At 35.0% G+C, this 14,483-nt stretch overlaps 1 protein-coding gene across 3 annotated transcripts in view; it reads left to right on the top strand.

Annotated features, from left to right (window-relative positions):
• Positions 1 to 5,989, top strand: part of nbeal2 (neurobeachin-like 2) — an 84,130-nt gene extending 78,141 nt beyond the window's left edge. For all 3 annotated transcript variants that reach the window (XM_067402479.1, XM_067402496.1, XM_067402488.1), the window contains 7 exons: positions 14 to 186; positions 465 to 559; positions 1,764 to 1,880; positions 1,987 to 2,148; positions 3,155 to 3,303; positions 4,528 to 4,663; positions 4,932 to 5,989. In XM_067402479.1, coding sequence (XP_067258580.1) covers positions 14 to 186; positions 465 to 559; positions 1,764 to 1,880; positions 1,987 to 2,148; positions 3,155 to 3,303; positions 4,528 to 4,663; positions 4,932 to 5,039 — 940 coding nt within the window. In that variant the 3' untranslated portion in view covers positions 5,040 to 5,989. The remainder of the gene's footprint in view (positions 1 to 13; positions 187 to 464; positions 560 to 1,763; positions 1,881 to 1,986; positions 2,149 to 3,154; positions 3,304 to 4,527; positions 4,664 to 4,931) is intronic.
• Positions 5,990 to 14,483: the final 8,494 nt, after the last annotated feature.

Genomic DNA, 14,483 nt, shown 5'->3' on the forward strand with positions numbered 1-14,483 from the left:
GATCTGTTTTTAGGACCCAGCGGTTCCTCAGCGGGCCGTTCTCCCCAGGGGTGGAAATCGGCTCCCAGGTGCTGGTGGTGTCCAGTGACGGGCGTCTGCTGTTCAGCGGGGGGCACTGGGACAGCAGCCTGCGGGTCACTATGTTAGGCAAGGCCAAGCTGGTGGGCAGGATCTGCCGTCACATAGGTGAGAGCCGTCTGTCCGACGTAGACGAACCGAAATAGTACTACTGAGCCAAGACACAGCTGTAGGCGTTAGAATGAGCTTGATGGAGCTAAATCCTAAAGAAAATGAGACACGTCATTGAATCTTTTGTTGCTGAAACTGAACAATTAATAACTATCAGCTCTCTCTTGATTTAAACCATACAGACGACGCATGGTGCAAATTGCTGTTTACATAATGCATTTGATTATGAATGCATGTCATGATGGCTAAATAATATGTTTTTTTGCGGGGTATAGATGTGGTCACATGCCTGGCTTTGGATCTCTGTGGTATCTACCTCATCTCTGGCTCACGGGACACCACCTGCATGGTGTGGCAGGTCCTACAGCAGGTTTGCTAACACAAAATACTTGTACTTTAGTACCAAATTAGTACAAAAATAAAATTATACTAGTCTTTGTTCTATATCAGGAGTACATAGATGTACTGACTCAATTCGATACCCATTTCCTTGTCTCACTGACAGACAGCTGCTTTTGAATGCTTGTGTGACTTGGTCATAATGTCCAAAAGTCAATATTATATATGTGTATATATATATATATATATATAATATGTGTGTGTGTGTGAGAATATAAAAAATATATACACATCAATAGTAATATATACACATCAAAAGTGACAGTAAAAACATTTGAGCATTATTTAAGCACAAGCATTAATTACATTATTTTTATGTTTGTTCTGTTATTTTTTATTAACACTTAATTCTATTGTTCATAATTTGGGAATTTTTTTCTTGATTTTATTACTAATTAATTACTTGAAAAATTACTTGAATTATTATTTACTTAACTGACATAGTTAGAGTATATTCCTTTGTTTTAGTTTAATTTGATAATATTTATTTTGATATTTAACTTTTTAATAAAAGTGTGTTTAGTAGCATATTTATTTTTACTTTATATCACTGTTATGAGTTATCGTACTGTTCAGAAGTTTTGGGTCAGTCAGATTTTATTAATTATTAAATAAATTATTAATGTATTAAATAAAATAATGCAGCAAGGACGCTTTAAAGTGATCAAAAGGGACAGTAAAGACATTTTATTTCATAATATTACAAAGGTTTTTATTCCAAATAAATGTTTTTGGTTTTTTTTACTTTATTCATCAAAGAATCCTGAAAACAATGTATCATGGTTTCCACAAAAATATTAAGCAGCACACAGTTTTTCAGCTATGATAATAATAAGAAATATTGATTCAGCACCAAATCAGCATATTAGAATAATTAGAATGACATGAGGAGTAATGATGCTGACAATTCAGCTTTGACATCACAGGAATAAATTACATTTTAAAATATATTAAAATAGAAAACAGGTATTTTAAATTGTAATAATATTTCACAATATTACTGCTTTTACTGTATTTTTGATCAAATAAATGAAGCCTTGGTGAGCAGAAAAAAAAAAATCGTACTGACCTCAAAATGTTTGAATGGTAATGCATATAATAATAGTCGGAACAACATCATGATTATATAATATAACTTGTGATTAAATCAGAATATACTCTTTGATTACCTGTAGGGTGGTTTCTCTAGTGGTCTGTCTCCACGGCCCGTGCAGGTGCTCTGTGGACATGATCAAGAGGTCACGTGTGTCGCCATCAGCACTGAGTTGGATATGGCACTCTCAGGGTCAAAGGTCAGTTTAAATCAGGCCATTTCTGAAACGTCCCTTCAGGAGTTTAACTTTATTGCATCAGGGTTAATGAGTTTTCTCTCACTTACTCTCTTTGTCTCTCGTTCAGGATGGCACAGTAATCATGCACAGTGTGCGTCGTGGACAGTACCTGCGGACCCTGAGACCACCATGTGAGAGCTGCCTTCCTGCCCCTGTGGCACAGCTGGAGGTCGGCATGGAGGGGCACATAGTGGCACAGACCGTTATGGAGGGCCGCTCGGCTGGAAAGGTGCTGATTGATTAATTGCAGCCCACTAAACACTGTTTATCAAAAGAAGCAAGTCATCACTGTCGGGCGGAAATCTCATATTTCCATTTTCTGCCTTTTTCTTTTTTTTCTTTTTCATAAACCATTACTAAAAGTCACCCGTTATGTCTGGTTTTATAAATATCCAACCAATGAAAAGTATTAAAAAGAGCTTGTGACTAAACTTCATAAATCCAATGGATCCTCAAACACTGTGTTAAACCTCATAACTACACCCGCCTCAATCTTGAATGAAGTGCCGAACACAGTTTAGTCCATCTAAGGTCCAGGGTAAATAAAGAACTGGTTCTTTGAATAAGTACACAAGTTCTCTTTACACAACAAACACTATATATATGAAGGCTAATGTGTTATTTTAGGAGTGGAGAAGAGTGTCTTAATCTAGCATTTGTCATCGAGTTATAGCCAGTACTGTCTTAAATACTCTGTCCTTAGCACTTCAATAGGATTTTGACCAAATAACAAAAAAAAACTGAGTACCCACATAGCTACAATAAACTTGTAAGTTCATGAAAACGTAACAGGATGCACTTACTGCCTCAGATGCGGCCATTTTAATGACGGACAAAACATGTATGTCCGAAATTCACTGGTCAAAAACCTCTTTATTTGAGCTTGATTTTGGTAACATTTTAATAATATAGTGACACATGCAAGTGTCTGAATGCATATAAAGCCACAATATCAACTTTGACAACATGGTGTTTAATTATTTTTTTTTTTTAAAATACTGTTTTTTCCATTTTTGGAGATAGAAGGTTTCCGCCTGACAGCGATGAAATTATTATTGTGAGAATGGAAATTAACACATTGTAAAAAAAAAAAAAAAAAACAACTAAAAATTGTAAGTAAAAAAAAAAAAATGTTTTTATATGTAGGTCCATTAAGGCAGTGCTTCTCAAACCCTTCCTTGAGACCCATTTTTTATTGTTACATTCATTGTTTTTTTATTATTTTCTGTTTGTAGGAGAAATATGCACTGCATGTGTATTCTGTAAATGGCTCTCTCTTAGCATCTGAGACCTTGGATGAAAAGATTTCAGCTTTGCACCTGGTGCCTGACTACCTCATTGTGGGCACACAACAGGGGAACCTTCACATTCGAGACTTGTACAGGTAAACGGTTATTGTTCATTATTGTTCAAAAGTTTGGGTTAGTATATTTTTATAGAAATTAAAGGAATAGTTCACTTTAAAATGAAAATTACCCCAAGCTTTACTCACCCTCAAGCCATCCTAGGTGTATATGACTTTCTTCTTTCTGACAAACACAATCAGAGTTATATTAATAAATATCCTGACGCATCCAAGCTTTATAATGGCAGTGAACGGGACCAACGAGTTTGAAGCTCAAGAAAGTTCATCCATCCATCACAAACATACTCCACACGGCTCCGGGGGTTAATAAAGGCCTTCTGAAGTAAAGCGATGCGTTTGTGTAAGAAAAATATTTAACAAGTTATAAAGTAAAATATCTAGCTTCCGCCAGATTACTTACCGTATTCAACTTACGAAGAAAGTGTAAACTGGCTTCTCACAGTTCAATACACTTACACTACATCCTATGCTTTCCATATTCAAATTATGAGAAGTAAGTTTTCGTAAGTTGAATACAGAGGGCGGTCTGGTGGAAGCTAGATATATTACTTTATTTTACCATTTATAGAGCTTGGACACATCAGGATATTTAAAAAAAAAAAAAAAAAAAAACTCCAATAGTGTTCATCAGAAAGAAAAAAAGTCATGTACACCTAGAATGGCTTGAGGGTGAATAAAGCTTGGGCTAATTTTCATTTTAAAACTAATCCTTTAATACTTTTATTCAACAAGGACACATTAAATTTACCAAAGGTTACAGTAAAGACTTTAACTTTGGTACAAATCAAATTGTTTCAAATAAGTGATGCCTACCATCAAAGAATCCTAAAAAAAAAAAAAAAATCTGTCCACAGATTCCATAAGATATTAAGCTGTTTTCAACTTTGATGATAATAAGAAATGTTTCTTGAGCAGCAAATCAGCATTTAAAATCATTTCTGAAGGATCATGTGACACTGAAGACTGGAGTGTCAGCTTTGGTGTAAATTACATTTTAAAAACATATTAAAATGCTTTCAAAAAAATGTAAAAATCCTACTGAGCCCAAACTTTTTAACAGTAGTGTAGGCGTACAGCTGCCCCACTTAGCAACTGTTTGATCGTATTATTTTTTTTATTTTTTATTTTTTTATTGTAGAAGCATTCTTAATTCCTTTGTGTCATCACATTAAATCTTGAGCAGCTGGGTCCATGTTTATTTCTCATTCCCGTGTCTCTCTTCCTGTGTCTTTGTGTGTGTAGCTTAAATCTGGCTGTGGCTCCCTTGGCCCTGAAGGTCCCTGTGCGCTGTGTTTCTGTCACGAAAGAGAGCAGTCATATCCTGGTGGGCCTAGAGGATGGCAAACTCATTGTGGTGGGAGCAGGAAAACCAGAAGAGGTGAGTGAGTTTGCTTTAACTGATTGGAATCAATTCATGCTGCACATGCATACTGTACATGTAGAAATTAATACTAATAAATGCTGTAAAAATATTGTTCGCTTTTAAATATTACATTACTTCTGTGTTTTCAGAAAAATTAATGTTCACCTTTTCTTTATTGAAGATGTTAGTAGTTGTTATGTGTTGGTTTGTTCACTTAAATCAGCACTTTCTTTTCTCCAAAAAAAAAAAAAAAATCAATATTTAAACATTTGCCTTAATTCAGGTGCGATCGGGGCAGTTTTCCCGCCGACTGTGGGGCTCCACACGCAGAATCTCCCAGGTGTCCTCAGGAGAGACCGAATACAACCCCGTTGAACCTCCTGGTAAATGAGCCCCACGTGCCTTCAGAAAAACCTTCGCCTCCACAAGAGACGATAGCGTCACTGTTCCTTCAGAGCTCATCTGGTTTCCTGCAGTCCCAAAACAGAGAGCTTGGGAACAAGAGAGCATGAAGGGGACATCCAAACATGCACTTTTTTTTTTGTGAAAAGGGAACATTCTTCTCGACAGTGCGATGATTTATACTGCTTTTAACAAACACACATTCCAAAGATTTTTGGTCAGGCGAATCAAGCGGTCGCCTGCAACTTTTTGAGCATTGACGGCTAAGACCGAACTTAAACTTTTTAAAAGCAGTATGTTCTGTCCTGTGAATCACAGACTGGGCTGGAGCCCGAGGCACTGAAGCTCAGCGTGATGGACTTAGTCTCTGTCACTAAGTGACAAACCGTAATCACCTGAGCTGTTTAATAGTATAGTAGATCTTCCTATGCTGATTTTTGCTTTTGCTTTGCTGATCACGGTCGGCACAGCAACACTGGTACTCCGTCTGACACTTGAAAACTTTCTTTTATTGAGCAATGTCGTCTATGAATTCAGATTTTTCCATGGGACAGGCACCAACAGAGACATTTTAGCTCTGTGTACGTATGTGGGTGTGGGTGTTTGTATTGCTTTTCACGGTTACTTGCAGATGCTTTGTATAACGCAATAATTATGTGACGCCTAAATTGGAACAAGATTCTTTCACTCTTGTCTGTCGATGTGAAGCACTTTGAGCCCTACTAAGTCTTGAGACTTGATTCAGTACCTCTGGTGCCTTAAAACAGGTAAACAATTTAAATGTTCATAATTATGATTGATTATGACATGAAATATATTAAAGGGATAGTTCGCCCGAAAATGAAAATTTGTCATCACTGAGTCACCCTCATGTCATTCCAAACCTGTATGACTTTCTTTCTCCTGCGGAACGCAAAAGAAAAAAAAGAATATATATATATATATATATATATATATATATATATATATATATATATATATATATATATATATATATATATATATATATATATATATATATATATATATATAATACATATATATATATATATATATATATATAATACATATATATATATATATATATATATATAATACATATATATATATATATATATATATATAATACATATACAAATTAATCACACATTATACTGTAATTAAGCATGATTAATCAATTTTTTTTGAGTTTTGGGGGATTAAATGGGTAATTAAAGTATAATTAAAAGGAATCATTTTTAACATTTATTAATCTTTAAAAAAACTACTTTTAATTTAAGTGAATTTAAAATAATCTTCACATAAACCCATTATAATAAATGTCACATTTAGCTGTTCCTTTAATATAGCAGGGCTCAAAACTGGCCTCGCCACAAAAAAAAGTTACTTTTACTTACTTTCGTAAGTTTGACACCAACATTTTACATACCAGTGACATTTCATAATTCTTGATTAAAATTTTTATACCACAACAAAAACTGTTATGTAACTAAAGTTCGAACATTTTTACAGAACAAGTAAACAGTCAGTAATAAAATAAGAACAAAGAAACAAAATACATATATTAAAGAACTCTCGTTTGTTCCAATTAAAGTCAATGGCATTCAATACAACATTGTATGGTCAGAAAAACAGATATTGTTCAAAATATCAACTTTTGTGATGCATTGTATAAAGAAAGCCATAATGGTTTAGGGAACAACATGATGGTGAGTATATGATCACATAATTTTAATTTGGGGGTGAACTATCACTTTATTTCATTAGGTCCTGCTGATAAAAATGATGATTTTCTCCATACTCGCACTGTGTATCTTTCATATCCTGTTATATGTTATAAAAATGAAGTGCCTTTCCTGTCGGTGCGCTGAGGGATTCGCACAGCCATCACAAAAATCCTCTTAAATGTTAACGTTTGATCTTCCACTGTAGGGCAGCGCTTTCTAAAATGGGCATAAATTGCACTTTTGGCTTCTTTTCATACAATAGTTGTGATATGGTTTCCGAACATCTTTGTATGCTGCTTAATGTGCTGCACTTCCAATCTCATTCACACAAAATCTTAATAGGAATTGTATCCATTTTTGAACTTCGCAAAGTGCCTCAACTGTGTTGTTCACTGTAATTATAAAACTATTTGTAATATGTGAAACATATGCCAGCTAGTCTTAATTGTCCTGTGAATGTGTCTGTTGGCTGGGGCCACAATTCTGTCTATGTTACCATTGGAATTTTTTTGTCTAGATGTTTTGGGGGGTTTTTTTTCTCTTGACGCACTGAATGCTTTGAAGGCTGTGCTGTGTGAGTGGTGTCTGTGAGACACATGGGTATTCGGCCCTACTGAGAGAGTAGAGGACACATCTTGCTGGCTTCTCTGGGATGGTTGCGTTAAATCTGCTGCTCTGCGCTGGATAGCAAAGTCAGCAGAGATAAAGGGAAGCACCGAGCACAACGGCCAGCAATTATACACACTGTTAAAAGGGGTTTTCTTTCAGTATTTACTCGCATTTGTATTGTTATAAACTCATATGACTTTCTTTCTTCATTGGAATAAAATTGAGGTCGCTCTTTTAGAACTACAATGACTGAGGACTGCGTCTTTCGAGCTTCAAAAAGGACGCAACCTTTTCAGCGCTGCGCTCGTTGTCTTTTGACTTCCGGTTTGTATTTCCACAGCGATCTTGCGTATTTATGAATGAACTGCTCATTTTAAAATCTTCCCGATCTAATGTTAAGACATCTGCTTTAAACTTTACACTGCTCATGATAACTTTCGTTAACTCTACAACAAGTAAATCCACGTCACCAGCTAGTTATTCTTTGACAGCGATGCCATAGAAATATACAGAGCAAAAACGGAAGTTCAAAGACAAAATTTCTAAAGATGGCCGCGCACACGTTTCTGTGGCGCGTGTCTATATTATGTTTTCTGAAGTCGTACAATATGCGTTATGTGAACAACAACAAAAAACTAAAGTGTTATTCACTGCAAATCTTGCCATCTGGCGAGCTGTGAACTGGATCATTCACTGAAAAGTTCAAACTCAAAAGAACTATTTCTTCATGTTACACCTTTAAAAATAAATGTTCCTCATTGGCATGAGGAATCTTTAACATCCCTAAACCTTTCAATTTCAAAGAAGGGTTTTTATAAGTTCAATAAGATCTCTTTATGATCGTTTAAAGGGATAGTTCACCCCAATATTAAAATTCTTTCATCATTTACTCACCCCCAAGTTGTTCCAAATCTGTATAAATTTCTTTGTTCTGCTGAACACAAAGGAAGATGTTTTGAAGGAAGTTTGTAACCAGGCTGCTTTGGGGCACCGTTGACTTCCATAGTAGGGAAAAAAATATTATGGAAGTCAATGGTGCCCCAGAACTGTTCAGTTTCTCACATTCTTCAAAATATCTTCCTTTGTGCTCAGCAGAACAAAGAAATGTATACAGGTTTGGAACATCCCGAGGGTTAGTAAATGATGACAGAATTTTTATTTTTGGGTGAACTATCCCTTTAACTGGTTCTTTGGGAAACCAAAAATAGTTTCTCTATGACATTGCTGTGAAAATCCCCTTTTAGAACCTTTAGTTAATGAATAATGACTTAAAATTCCGCAGAATCATTTTTTATATGGTTCTCTTTTTTTTTTTTAATGCTTCGGTCAACATTAATTTTAACTGCATGAATGAGACCGACTAGAACGAGTCCTCAAAATCCTCTTTTTGTGTTCCACAAAGGAAAGAAATTCATACAGGTTTGGAACGTCATGAGAGTGAATAAATGATGACAGAATTTTCATTTTCTTCAGTGAATTATTCCTTAAATACAATGTTGTCCTCTGTATATCGCTCATAGTTCAAACACTGCCACTGAAACGATTACTGTATGAGTGTGCATTATTTTTCACTGTATTTCCCAGCTGCTACACACACACACAAAGCCTTGAGAGTCTTGTTTGAGTTTAGTTAGTTTAGTTTAGATTTGTGATGAGAAACTGAAGCCATAAGAGTTTAAGTCCTGTTTTATGAAATGCTTATGACTAAATCACTCCATGATTCTTTTTATGCATGTCAAACTGGTTGAATTATGTTAAGCTTCATGTCTGTTCGAACAAATGATGGCTTCAAAAGAAATGTAAACAGCCATTCCCTGTTGAACACATGCCCATTTCTGTTTCACAGCCTTCCTGCTTGAGTGAGTGATGTGATTGTGTGTATTGTTTCTTTTAATTAAATATATTAGTCTATATAAACTGACTTGTGTCGTGACTTTCATTAGTGTTATTTTAGTGCTATTCTAGTTTTTATTATGTTGTAGTTTTTATTTTTATATTTTCTATTTTCATTTTTATTAGTTTTAGTTTTAGTAATTTTGTGGTATGTTTTTGTCTAGTTATTATTATTACTGTTTTTAATTCATATTAGGGGACCTATAATGCCCCTTTTACAAGATGTAATTTAAGTCTCTGGTGTCTCCAGAATGTGTCTGTGAAGTTTCAGCTCAAAATACCCTACAGATCATTTATTATAGCTTGTCAAATTTGCCCCTATTTGAGTGTGAGCAAAAACACGTCATTTTGTGTGTGGCCCTTTAAATGCAAATGAGCTGCTGTTCCCAGCCCACTTTTCAAAAGAGGGCGGAGCTTTAACAACTCATGCTTCGGTTGCTCAACAACAACAAAACTGGAGAATCTCACGCAGCCAAATGTAGTCCTTAAAAAGCGATTTCTGTAAAAGAAAATATCTCAATTTTGCACAACTTTGAGCGTCGTAACTTTGCAGATGTTATTTATGCTCAAACGGCAACATTACACACTAACTAATGTTAAAGTGAAATCATAATCAACCACCACTTTAATTTTAAATTCAAATTGTTTATTTCTCGTATTTTTTATGCTTTTAGTTTTAGTTTACTATAATAACCCTGCTTTTCATCAATTCTGTGATTCATTTTAATTTACATATTTTTTATTTTAAGAAATATAATTTTATTTTACTTTTCATAAAAAGGAAATATAAAAACTTGTATTATAATTGATCTTACATTGATTTTTTTTTCCCCTCCTCAAATTGACTCCTGTAAGATCCTTAAATCAAGGTTCTATCCCTTTCTCAAATCAAGTCAGTTTTCCTCTGACGTCTCAGTCTTTTATTCCCTCCTCCTGTCCTGACGTGTTAAACCCTATTAGAGTTGAAGAGGTCACAGTTACACCACATTTATCTGAGCCGGGAATCCTTTGATCTCCCAATGGGCCGAGCATCCTGTTGGCTGACCCATAAACACCCCAAGGGGTACGTTTGAGTGGACGACAGGGGAAGGGGGGTCAGCTTTGGCATGGAGGGATGGAATGCGTCTCTTCCAGTCACTACATGCAGCGGGACAGAGAGGAGATGTGCTGGTTATGGTGGCAATTCTGCTCTGATCTGTGTGGATAACAATGGGAGGAGGGCTTGACACCTTGCTCTTAGTAGAACCAGGCATCTCCCCTCCACCCCCAAAAGAAGAGGTGGGGGAAGGGGTGTAGGTTAAAAGTCCTGACAATCACTTGTTGTCTGGGTAGTTCCTAAACCACAACAACCTGCAAACAACCACAAAGCTTCCCAGTCTCCCCCTACCCCCTTATCCTGTCTCTGCGTTGTCAGGCAGTTTCCATCAAAGTTTTATTATTTCTTTGCTGTGATCTGCAAATTCACACTTTGGTAACAGGCTGCCAAAGTCTTTGCATCTTTGGAGGGTTTTTAATCTTGTCCTTGCAGTTCTCTGCCTATCGGCCTCTGCTGACCACGATCTAGAGATTGTAAAATCTTGCTAGTGACTCAGGACTTATTGACATGGGTGTTGGCCTGATAATTGTAAAGATAATATTAGCGTCCACACCATGGACCATAACACTCTTTTTATTATAAGCGTGCGCTGCAGTTATGTCGTCTGCCACTTTAATTCTCAAGCTCTTTGAAGTCTGGTGGTGGATTCTGATTGGTTGACATATTTTTATCTTTCATCAGATGAAAAAGATCGTTCTGAAAGTGATTCCAACAATAACATTCCTCTGTCCCGTTATCATTATAGCTGTGATGTGGACTTTCCCTATTCTCATTATTAAATCTTTATAGTTACCATTATAGTTATTCTCCTCGGTGTGAATTTGCCTTAAAGGGATAGTTCACCCAGAAATGAAAATTCTGTCATCATTTACTCACCATCATGTTGTTCCAAGCCTGTATGAGTTTCTCTGTTCTGCTGAACACAGAAGAAGATATTTGGAGAATGTTTGTAACCAAACAATTGACTTCCATAGTAGGGGGGAAAAAACAATACTATGGAAGTCAGTAGTGCCCCACAACTATTTGGTTGCAAACATTCTTCAAAATCTTCCTTTAAGTTCAGCAGAAGAAATAAATTCATACAGGTTTGGAACAATTTGAGGGTGAGTAATGATGACAGAATTTTCATTTTTGGGTGTATCGCTTTAAGACAAGTTTTGGCTTTCTTGTGACAAAAAAATGAACATCTGAACTGTTTTGTCGCTCAATCATTGAAACATTTGTAGTCCTATTATCATGGTATATTTTTTCAGCTAAAATGTGTGATTACTGCAGTTAGTAATACATGAATTTGATTTCTTCCTTATTTTTCAGAAGCTGCACCCAAAACTTCAAACTAAGTAGCTACTACATTTGATGATGAGCGTACTGTTAAAAAAAAAGTATGTTGTATAGTGTGAATGTACGGAAGAGGATTGTTAAATTTTAAGAAAAAACTCGTTAAATTTCGAGAAAAAAGTCGAAATAAAATGTTGAGAATAAACTCATTAAATTGCGAGAAAAATGTCGTTAAATTTCGAGAAAAAAGTCGAAATAAAATGTTGAGAATAAACTCATTAAATTACGAGAAAAATGTCGTTAAATTTCGAGAAAAATGTCGTTAAATTTCGAGAAAAAAGTCGAAATAAAATGTTGAGAATAAACTCATTAAATTACGAGAAAAAAGTAGTTAAATTACGAGAACAAATTCGTTAAATTATGAGAAAAATGTCGTTAAATTTCGAGAAAAAAGTCATAAAATTATGTGAACAAATTCGTAATTTAACGAATCTTTTCTCATAATTTAACGACTTTTTTCTCATCATTTAATGACTTTATTCTCAACATTTTATCTCGATTTTTTTCTCGAAATTTAACATTTTTCTCATAATTTAACGAATTTGTTCTTGTAATTTAACGACTTTTTTCTCGTAATTTAATGAGTTTATTCTCAACATTTTATCTCGACTTTTTTCTTGAAATGTAACAAGTTTTTTTCTCATAATTTAATGAGTTTATTCTTAACATTTTATCTCGACTTTTTTCTTGAAATTTAAGGACATTTTTCTCATAATTTAACGAATTTGTTCTCATAATTTAACGACTTTTTTCTCGTAATTTAATTACTTTATTCTCAACATTTTATCTCTACTTTTTTCTTGAAATTTAACACGTTTTTTTCTTGTAATTTAACAAGTTTATTCGCAACATTTTATCTCGACTTTTTTATCGAAATTTAACGAGTTTTTCCGTGTAATTTAACAAGTTTATGCTCAACATTTGGAGTTTTTTCTCAAAATTGAACAGCTTTAATCTTGAGATGGTTTAATTTTTTTTATTATTGCTTGGCCCTAATCTTCTTCCGTATGAATGTGTGTAGTCTGAATGTAGTCCAGACGTACTATATTTGCCATGTTGCCATTGTCATCAGCGTCAGTTGCATTGCTTTACTACCATTCACGACTTCTCTCCCGTGGCCTCATGGGATAGTAAAGTGTCCATAGGTGTGTCTCAATCAGCTCCCTAGTTCAGTAGTCAGAGCACTGATAAGGGAGTCAGACATTTTTAGGGCTGTCTCATTCGCAAAAACCTTCCAGGGCACTGAAACCTTAGTTCCCCCAAAAAGTCTCACAATGAAAACCAGGGAGCCAGAAGTTCTGAAGAGTGAAACAAAATTCACGCAAGCCAACTCACCACACATAATGAGACGTGATTTTTTAAAAAACAAACCATTATTATTTAATATATTTAATATATATATATATATATATATATATATATATATATATATATATATATATATATATATATATATATATTTACCATATTAATATTTCAGCATAAACAGACATCACTAGACACATAATGAGCATAGTGTAGCTAACATGGCTGAAATGTTGCAGGGATATGTATTTATCATAATTTACTTTTTAAAAACAAACAATTAATGTCAGAAAGATATCTGTGCTGTTGTTGTTCATAAATACCAGTAGTGACGTTGTACATTAAGGCTGTTGCCATATCACTGGAAATAGAGCCAGTTCCCCAATTTGTATAGCCTACGCAATATACTGATTCACAACCTACAGAGCTAAGGAGCTGATTGAGACGCACCCCAATATATGCACCCATCAGGAAATCACCGGAAGTAGTAGGCTAGGTCCTCTAAGTACTTTTTGCCTATGTTTTATGAATACTATAAATTTGGGCATACTACTATTTCACATAGGCTACTGTTTTTTTACCATGGGGGAGACTGGGGGCAATTGTCACAAATTTCAGTCATGTCATCATTACTCAAAATCCTTTTGAAATATTTGGACACAATTTTAATGTCAGTAACTTGTATCTGTGTTCTACTTGTTAACAGTCACCAAATGTTTTTACAAGCAATGTTAGAGTCACAATATTGATTAAACGATAGAAGTCAAATGTTACATCTGCCCCCACATGCAGGGGCAATTGAAACAACGCCTTCATATAAATACCAATGACCACAATAAACTCCAGAGAATATGGATATAGTTAAAACTAGTTAAAATCCATTATTATTCAGAACAATTAACTAACTCCCCTTGCTGTTTTCCTTGGCCTGGACCTTGGCATGCTGTGAACAGAGAGTGTACAGGGCCAACTCAGTAAAATGCATCCCCAGATGGAGAGGCAAAAACACTTTTCTTAAATTATTGGAAAAAATAATCTATCTTGATGTCCTTACTATTTTGATGGTGTCAGGGGTACCACGCTGTACCACCCCATGACAAGCACCCCTGCTCGCTAGAAACAATGAAGCTAATGTTTGACAAAGATATCAAATATTAGACAACAGATTGGTCATCAAGACAAGAGATTAATGGTTAAGACAGTATGTAGATGAAACTGTAGTGTAGATGGAAAAAAATTACTTTTATACCTCAAAAAAAAACCTTGATCAAGTATGATTTAGAAGCTTGTCCTTTGGCATGAAGAGAGGGATCTCCACAGAGCACATGCACAATTAGTTTCATGGTTCTGTCTCGTTTCTGATTGATGTAATTTGAGATGTTACAATTACCCCGTTACAATTGCCCCCAGTTTCCCCTACTAGGTAAGTAGGCATATTTGGACAAAGGGATAATCTTTTATTTAA

This window comes from Chanodichthys erythropterus, chromosome 2, assembly GCF_024489055.1.
Source record: "Chanodichthys erythropterus isolate Z2021 chromosome 2, ASM2448905v1, whole genome shotgun sequence".
Lineage (NCBI taxonomy): Eukaryota > Metazoa > Chordata > Actinopteri > Cypriniformes > Xenocyprididae > Chanodichthys > Chanodichthys erythropterus.